This window comes from Pimephales promelas, chromosome 24 (genome assembly GCF_988280905.1).
Source record: "Pimephales promelas chromosome 24, fPimPro1.hap1.1, whole genome shotgun sequence".
In the NCBI taxonomy this organism is placed as follows: domain Eukaryota; kingdom Metazoa; phylum Chordata; class Actinopteri; order Cypriniformes; family Leuciscidae; genus Pimephales; species Pimephales promelas.
This window is the reverse complement of record NC_142792.1, coordinates 17,497,501-17,506,599: the sequence shown is the minus strand read 5'-3', so window position 1 is coordinate 17,506,599 and position 9,099 is coordinate 17,497,501. Positions and strand designations below refer to the sequence as shown.

Here is a 9,099-nt window from a genome sequence, read left to right as displayed (position 1 = left end):
CTGTTTATTTATGGAGGGAATGCATAACTGAATCTGATTGTTGAAACACATTGTTCTGTTCAATGACTCGCTGAATGAATCGGATCTCCCAACGCTCACAGTGAGATCGCCTCTAGCGGCGAAGCGCGAAAGTTTTTATTGAACTCTTTGACTGGACTTCGCCGTTCCAGCTTTACAAAAGCGGTGGCAAAAAAACATGGAAAGCATGGAACTCATTCCAACTCAGTAGAAATACAAAGAGTCTGGATTATCTTTTGAAGAAATCGAGTTGTCTTCCCCTCTAGGACTAGCAATGACTCCTGCTAGAAGAGAAGAGCTGAATCTGAAGGAACTGTGCTGAATGCAGCTCATTCATGGAGTAAAGAGAGTCGTTTGGGGATCATGAGTACAGGTTAGTTTCCTGGACGAATAAACATCAGCTACTTCTGTTGAACACGCAGTCTTGGCAGGGAAATGTTGGGCAAAATGTTAAGATGTTGCGATATTTAACGGTTTCATTAGAATATTTCCAAGTGTTGCAACCGGTGTAACTTTTACCAAGTCGCAGCCTCAGTGTTCCCGTTCTCTGTGTGAGAGGCTAATCTTGTGCTAACGGGGCAATTTTCCCAAAAGAAGCACAAGAAGAAGTTCCTGGATGAAGAAGGTGAGGAGCAATGTTGTGGTTGTGATATATTTAGGCATGTTTTGTTTTTTTGAAACCTGAAGGGATGTTTTTATTTTCTGCATTATCCAGTTTCCCTCAGGCAGGCATAGGTTATGGAAGCCGCACGGGATAGTTTGATTTGAATCTTTTGTTTCAACTTTGCTTTGTTTCCTTTCCCCGTTGATTCTTTCGGTTACTTATCACACACAGAGAACCATTTTGGGGCGAGTTTACTTTGTTTCTTTGTTCTCTTCAATCGATATGGACACTGGGTAGGCTATAGAGACTAAAGAAAAATCCCGTGATTTTCTTTCCATTGCTGTAAGGGACTCTACCGCACAACATCCGCCTGATGACTCCCTCTCGCGTGCCGCTGATGATGATGATGAGGAGAAAGAAGGACAGCTCGCGAGCTCTGTGATCCGGAGCTCGCGCACTGAAGCACGGGCCCGCGAGACGCTCCGGACTGAAGCACGAGCTCCGGATCACACAGCAGAATGAGCGGAGGAGGAGGAGGGCGCCTCTGGGATTAGTCTTGGATTACTTCCCTTGGAATGGGAAGACCACATTTCCTCAAGAGAGAATCAACAAACCCAAATCTTTTTTTTTTCTTCCTCCGAAAGCGCTGTCTAAGTGATTCCAGTGAAGTCAATTCAATTATTGCCTTTTCTAATTATGACATAAAAGAGAGGTCTGAAAGATTCAACTATAATAGTTGATCATTCGACTATGTAACTTTTCAACGGTAACCATAGTTTTCTGAAATAGCCTACTAATAGCCTAATTTAAAATAGGATTTACTTCAAACCATGTAAATCTCCACAATCTTTCTGTTTGTTTATTTATTTATGGCTGTAACAAAGTGACAATAAATGTATTAGGGCTGTCAAACGATTAATCGCATCCAAAATAAAAGTTTGTGTTTACATAACATATGTGGATGCACTGTGTATAATTATTTTGTATATATATAAATACACACACATGCGTGTATATTTAAGGAAAAAAAATATTTATATGTAAAATATTGATATTTATATATAATATAAATTATATATAAATCTATGAACAGTATATAACTTTTATTTTGGATGCGATTAATCTTGATTAATCATTTGACAGCCCTAAATTGTATGAAATGAAGGTGTTTACTGTACACTGATATACCTGAGGCAGAATATACCCTACACCTGTCATTAGTTTTGATCATATTATTATTTCCACTTTCAGTGTGTAACTGCATAATTCATATAGATTATATTAAACAGAAATATACAGTACCGGTCAAAGTTTGGAAAGATTATTTTGATGTTTTCGAAAGAAGTTTTATGCTCATCAAGCCTGCATTTATTTGATCAAAATAAAGAAGAAACGGTAATATTGTGGTAATAAATATTATTAATATTTAAAATAATGGTTGTCTATTTGAATATACTTTCAAATATAATTTATTTCATTGATGCAAAGCTGAATTTTCAGCATGATTACTCCAGTCTTCAGTTACATGATCCTTCAGAAATCATTCTAAAATGCTGATTTATTATCAATGTTGGAAACAGTCGTGCTGATTAATATTTATTTGGAACCTGTGAGACTTTTTTTCAGGATTCATTGATAAATAAAAAGTTTGAAAGAACAGCATTTATTCAAAATATAAATCTATCACTCATAGATCAACTTGCTGAATTAAAGTATTAATTTCTTTCAAAAAAAAGAAAGAAAAAAATTACTGACCCCAAACTTTTGAACAGTAGTGTATATTGGTACAAAAGATTTCTAATTTAAATAAATGCTGTTCTTTTTTAAAACTTTTTATGCATCAAACAATCCTGAAAAAAATATATCACAGGTTATAAAAAATATATTAAGCAGAACTGTCTTCCAACATTGATAATAAATTAGCATATTAATGATGAAGGTTCATGTGACACAAAAAAATCAGCTTTGCATTACAGAAATAAATCATATTTAAATGTATATTAAAATAGATAACCATTATTTTAAATTGTAAAAATATTTCACTATACAGTTTTTTCCCATATTTTTGGTCAAATAAATAAAACATTTATAAGTTTTCAAACATTTGACCGCTTCTGTGTAAACAAATATTTAAAATGAAATCTTTGTCCTCACAGACATTAAAGGTTCAAATACACCACCTTTGTAAAGTTTGACCTGCAATTAATTTAAGGTTGCCCTAATAATGCTTATTTTCTGTTTTACAACGGGGATTGTTGAATGCTCATCAACATAAAAACAGGTGACTATTCTCTAAAAGTGTTAAACCAAATTAAAAAAACAATGTTTCGCTACATAATCTTTCATATTTTCCTGTCTCTAGACTGTTTTGGTTCTCAAGAATCAGGGAATTTGTTGAAAGATTTGAAATCTCAGTGAACATGCTATGATAATCTAACGCTTAAAGTAGAATGAAGCCACTGTCTGTACAAGAATATGCTATTCAGCATTATTGAGACTGGCAACGAAATCTTGACATGATAATGACACACTGGACTTCATCATTAACAAGATTTTAGACTCAAAGAATCCTTAGTTTTGATGTGCACAAATGCTGATGTTTCAATCTTGACCTTAGTCAAGACCCATCGTGTTCAGCTGTGTGTCTTTGGTATGCAAGTCCATTCAAGGAATTCATGTGGTCCCCCCTCTTCCTTCTCTGTGTGAGTTTATGTAGGAATGAAGAAACCGCCGGTTGCCCCCAAACCCAAGCTGGTTCAGTCGCAGAAACCATCGCCTCCCCCCATCGCCCCAAAACCAGAGATCCTGCTGCCGTCACCCTCACCCACTGCGCACAAGAGAGGAAAACCTGCCGTCGCCCCCAAACCAAGCCTGCCCAAAGCCCCTCAGAAACCTCTCCAGCCGAGACAAGATCCATGCAAGACCCAGCATCCCCCTGTCTCCAAAAATGGGGGTCCTGCTCTACTACCCTCACACCTGTCACATTACATCATACCACCCTGTACTCAAGGTCATCATTTAGGTAACAGCAAATCAGAGGAGTCTAAGGAAATATGTGGAACAGCAGAGGTAGGTGTTTTCAGAGAGGGCGACAGCCCAAAAGAACAGTTGTTTTACAATGACACATGGGAACATGCATCCCAATCTGAACGGGAACAAATGCGTGCTCCCACAGACTCGTCCCACTCTTCCACAGAGGCACAGGAAGAAACAAACTCTTCCACAGTAGAAAAGGACCAGACAGGTACACAAATACAAATTTCTGCCCAGATCCCAAGTCCCAGTCCTACAGAACCCCTACAGGAACGATCTGTCAAGGAGAAACAATCCGAGAACTCTGTTTTTGGCTCTTGCGTCAGTGACAATGTTGGTTACCCTGCACCTCCCAGCAAGCCTCTCCCTGTACCCCATCCACGACGCCCTCGGAGGGCACTTCTTAGGCAGAATGTTGTGGAAATCGCACCTTCAGACACTCCAGCACCTACAGAAACTTCTGAACACATTCAGACGGACAAATTACTAGAAAATCCTGAAACCACCAGTCACGCCTACACTGTCACACCCCTAAATTTATGTTCCCCTAAAGAGAACGCGGAAAACACAGACACTGGCTCCTCAACCAACACTGATTCTTTGCACAACGTAGACTCTATTCACAGTGCACATACTGAAGATCTAGATCTAGAATCCACCCATTATTCGGTTCCAACAAATGGCGTAACTCTAGCTTCCATGAACACAGCTGCAGAGGAGGAGGGGTCACAACCTCCAGCTCCGCCACCTCGACAGAAATCCCTCCTACAAATGGTTGATTCCTTGTGCAAGGCCTCAACATCAGTGGACAGCTTGCTTTTGCATTGCCACTCAGATCTTCAGGATTCCTTGGTTAGTTGTAGTACCGGTAAAGATGAGGAGGAGCAAAGCGATGATGATGGAGTATATGGAGATTTTGCTCGATACCCAATAACGCGGAGTCTTCCTAAACAGATTAAGCTCAGCTGTGGCTCGCAAGTTGCAGCTTTAAGCAAGCCATCTTTGGATGGGGACGAAAGGTCACCGAAAGTCATGCCTAAAAAGCCCCAACGAAACAGTCTTCCCGCATCTGTTGTGTTGCGGAAGCAAAACACGTGTCCGGTAACGCACACCCCCCCTCCGCTTCCTAACTCCAGTCCTCCCATATTCAGAGAACTCCCGGCACCTCCTCAGGAGAAACCCTCATGGCGAGTCGCCCTGCCTAGCATCCCTCTCTTCAGTAAAAACCAGCCGACTCGCAGTAACAGCCAACCACAGGCTGGAGGTATGGGAGCGATTTTCGTCAAACAGAGGGCAAAGTCGTTTTCCTCCGCAGATCTTCAGCGAGTGGACACTGGATCCGAATCCTCCGAGCCGTTGGTGCGATCCGATCAAACGCGACGTAGCTTGCGGAAACTTCTAGAGCTGCGTGTGTGTGCACGGTTGCTTCCGAAGTTGCTTCGCGGTGGACAATCCCTGGATTGCACTCGTACTGATGCGGAATACGATGATCATAAAGCCACGCCCACTAATCAGGTCACCCCTGGTGGCGATGAGGAAGAAGCTCAAGGTGACAGTGAGCCTGACTGTGGGGTGGAATACGAGAACGTCCCGTTATACGAGGAGATTCCAGAGTATATGAACCTGCCCTGGGTCTATTCCAACCCGGATGCAGACACAGGAGTGTATGAAGTGCAGGAACCATGTGAGGTGAACAGGTCAGTTTGTGCATGCATATATATGTATACACATGTCAAAATTGTATTAAAGCTACACTGTGTAACTTTTAGTTTATTCTTAGCTAAAAACACTTAGTTCTTTCAAAAATATATGTGCTCATTAATGTATATTTACTTCGTTCAAGTAATAAAGTATTCTCATGAGTGTATAATATGCCATTGAAAATACATACGGGTAAGGTGTTCTAATGTCGGTCGCCATGTTGCCCCTCCATCTTGAAAGTACATTAGCCAAAGAGGGACATACCCGTTGATTCAAGCTTCGCCCTTCGCGTTTATGGACGAGGTCGAACTGGAAGCCATGTTAATCTTGGACTACATTGGCCACAGTAGGAGTTAAATTGAAATCGAAAGTAGTAAAATATCCGAAAACGTTCTTTCAGATATATAGTGTAATGGCTTAAAAGTGTAAAGGGTTATTTCACCCAAAAATGAAAATTAAGTCATTAATTACTCACCCCCATGCTGTACCAACCCCGTAAGACCTTCGTTCATCTTCGGAACACAAATAAAGATATTTTTTAATAAATTTAAGAGGTGGATCACTGCTACGTAGGCTCTTAAGGGATCGAAACTTGACGGCCCAGAAAGTCAGTGAAGAAAATGTTTAAATATTCCATGTGCCTACTGTGGCTCAAGTGTAAGTTTATCAAGCGACGAGAATACTTTTTGTTCGGAAATAAAACAAAAATAACGACTTTATTCGACTATTCCTTTTCTTCCTTGTAGGCCTGAGACGAGAGTTCAAGAGATTTCCACGACGCATGCAAATCACTTGAAGTCTCGTCTCAGGCCCAGAAGGAAGAAAAGGAATAGTCGAATAAAGTCGTTATTTTTGTTTGTTTTTTCGCACATAAAGTGTTCTCGTCGCTTGATAAACTTATAGTTGAGCCACTGTAGTCACATGGAATATTTAAACCTTTTCTTCATTGACTTTCTGGGCCGTCAAGTTTCGATCCCTTAGGAGCCTATGTAGCGGTGGTATAACGCTAACTACATTAAGATAACTGTAACGCTAACTATATTAGCATCCACACCAACGAATGAGATCATTCTGTTTATTTTGAACACATTCTGCAGTTATGTCGTTTGACGCTTTAAATGGTTTAGCTCTTTAAAGCCGATGGATTCTAATTGGCTGTGAATGCTGTCATTATCATTATAGACTTAGATATTATGCTGTAGACTTTTCTATTCTCATAGAATTAGTATGATTTTTAAAGGGTAACTAAACACCAAAACAACTTTTTTTAGTTAATGATCTGTAAGAATGGAGCTTCATAAATGCTGTTCATTGATTCGAGTACATTTTTTGACAATTGAGTATAAAGTGTTTTGATTTTCAAATATATGGTGTAAAAACGTCTGAGTGCTGCCCTCTTCAGGTTAAACGGAAAGCTCCTGCAGTAGGGGTACTTGCTGACGTAGCGAACTCTCAGACGCACTCTGTCACACCCTTGGTGCGAGCTCACCACGCCCTTGGCAGCCCCTGGTATAAAAGCATCTGGTTCCGTCAAAACTACTGTAGCGAGTCAGGAGTTGGATTTATGAATATTGAAAACGATCAGGATACTATAGCATATAATAGCATCTAGTTAGCATAGCATTTATATAGTTATTTAGATTATTTTTGAAAACGACCAGGATAGAGTATTGTTGCATCTATTTAGCATAGCATTATATAGATAATTTAGATTATTTTGTGTAGCTAGTAGCATAGTACAGTTAGGATAGCTTCAAGTTAGCATAGATTTATCAGTGTTTAGTACAGTGATCAGGATAGTAACGGAATAGAGCTGGACATGGGCTTCTCCACACGCAGTGCCAAACACTGCTCGTCCTGCATGGACTCCTCCACCGCAGCGGCGTCTTGATGTGAGTGATCATGGATATTTTAATCACAATTTATGGTTAGGATAAAGTTAATCCTCTAGGGTCGACAAACGAGCCGGTGCATTTTGCTGGATTTTTTCATATAGCGGCATAATATCAATAGCGTGCGCTATTGAGATCAACTCGACGACATAACTCATCAGATGCCGGTCGCGATGCGGGAGTTAAGACCGCAGTTTGAGCCAGCAGCTCGAATGGATTTGGCCCTGTGTATACATACAATTCACCCTCATCCACTTCAGGTGAAGGTGAGGGAGAAAAGTCCTCGACTTCAAATGGCCGCTCTGTTGCAAAGGCAGCTATTGAGTCACTCCAGACTAGTCTCGCTCTATTTTAGAGTCTGACAGCAGCTGTCTGTCACTCACGGCGGGTCTCAGGTGCACGCCCCCTAGCCCCGCTGGGGTCTGCCCATTTTTTCAGCATTTTTCAAATATTGCTAGTGGGTGGAGTCAGGCTCTGACCAGGGGTTTAGTTACCCTTTAAAGCAATATAGTTATCAATGTAGTTATCATCTGGGTGTGAATGGGCCTTAAGAAAATCATGGATTACAAAACATGCTGCATTTTGGTAAGCTGGAGCTTTGCCAGTTTTAGCTGTTGTGATTTGTTAAAACTACTGAGCAAATATATATTTTAATGTGCACTGAGTTGGATTGGTCTGTGTGGTCATGGAAGTGTGTGTGTGAGAGGGCTACAGTCCACTCTTTGAGTCCAGGTTGGGCTGTTTTCCTGTGGGTTATTTTCAGTGGCCAGAGCAGGAAATGTCTGTAGAGGAGAGAGCTTAGCCACTGGAAAATAACCTCTCTCTCTCTCTCTCTCTCTCTCTCTCTCTCTCTCTCTCTCTCTCCGTTTCTCCCACACTCTTTTCTCTCATTCTCACAATTTTCAATTGAGATCTTCTGGCTCACAGTCATGCTTTGTCATTGCAACATTTCCAACACACTAGCAAAAAATCATGTCATGTCAGTAAAACTTGAATCATCTTATTCTGAATTGCAAATATACCAACTGCTGACTGTTAATGACCTCATTATAAAGCATCATGGCTAACTTTTCTCAGCTGTAAGTGCTTTTGTAATAACGTTTTTTTGTGCGTAGAAGAATTCAAACTAATTTTAAGAATTTCTGCATAAGCAACTGTAAAAAAGTTGCTGTAATTAGTTAGAACAACTTAAAATTGGCTGAGAACTGAAACATCCAACTTAAGTAAACGTAATATTTAAGTTAAGCGCGAATACATATATATAAAGTGAAATCGACACATTATTTCTCATACTAATGTTGAATTGTAAGTTGTGGTAAATAATCACAGCAATCATTGTTTACAGTGTAGATCAAAAATAAGATGAGAAACATAAATTCCAAACTTTTGACTTGTAGTGTGTTTATTGTAATGACTAGACTTTGTAAACACATTCTTGACCGCCACCACACACACACACACACACACACACTGGCTTGTCAGTGATGAGGTCTCTGTGCCGGTGAAAACTTTGCTAAATCTGCAGTTGGTTTCCAGATGCACAGGACGTTGAATCAAGTTTGTGGTCATATGTTTTGAGTTGTCAGCAAGTTGTTACCAACAAATATTTTACAGTCATGTGGGCTATAAAGACCTTGATCACAGTAGTAATACATTATCATCTTTGATCTCTCAGTACAAAAACTTTACTGAGCACATAACAACAGAATAATACTGTATCCCACCATACAACAACACAAATATTTTTCTTATCATCTTGGGTGATTGGACTTTAACATAAATTACGCTACCGTTCAAAGGTTTTAGATCGGTATGATTTTAAAGTCTCTTAAATGCTCTCAAAGAATGGAT

The 9,099-nt window shown here is 40.0% G+C and overlaps 1 protein-coding gene across 5 annotated transcripts in view; it reads left to right on the top strand.

The window, feature by feature from the left end:
- Nucleotides 1-126: 126 nt before the first annotated feature.
- Nucleotides 127-9,099, top strand: part of fgd6 (FYVE, RhoGEF and PH domain containing 6) — a 26,933-nt gene continuing 17,960 nt past the window's right edge. Inside the window, exons 1-3 of one of the 5 annotated variants that reach the window (XM_089127142.1) lie at nt 127-391; nt 970-1,388; nt 3,339-5,352. In XM_089127142.1, the coding sequence (XP_088983268.1) occupies nt 3,341-5,352 (2,012 nt within the window). In that variant the 5' untranslated portion in view covers nt 127-391; nt 970-1,388; nt 3,339-3,340. Of the gene's footprint in view, nt 392-441; nt 644-969; nt 1,389-3,329; nt 5,353-9,099 lie in introns of those variants that run through there. The other 4 variants (XM_089127141.1, XM_039668523.2, XM_089127139.1 and 1 more) reach the window with 4 other exon arrangements.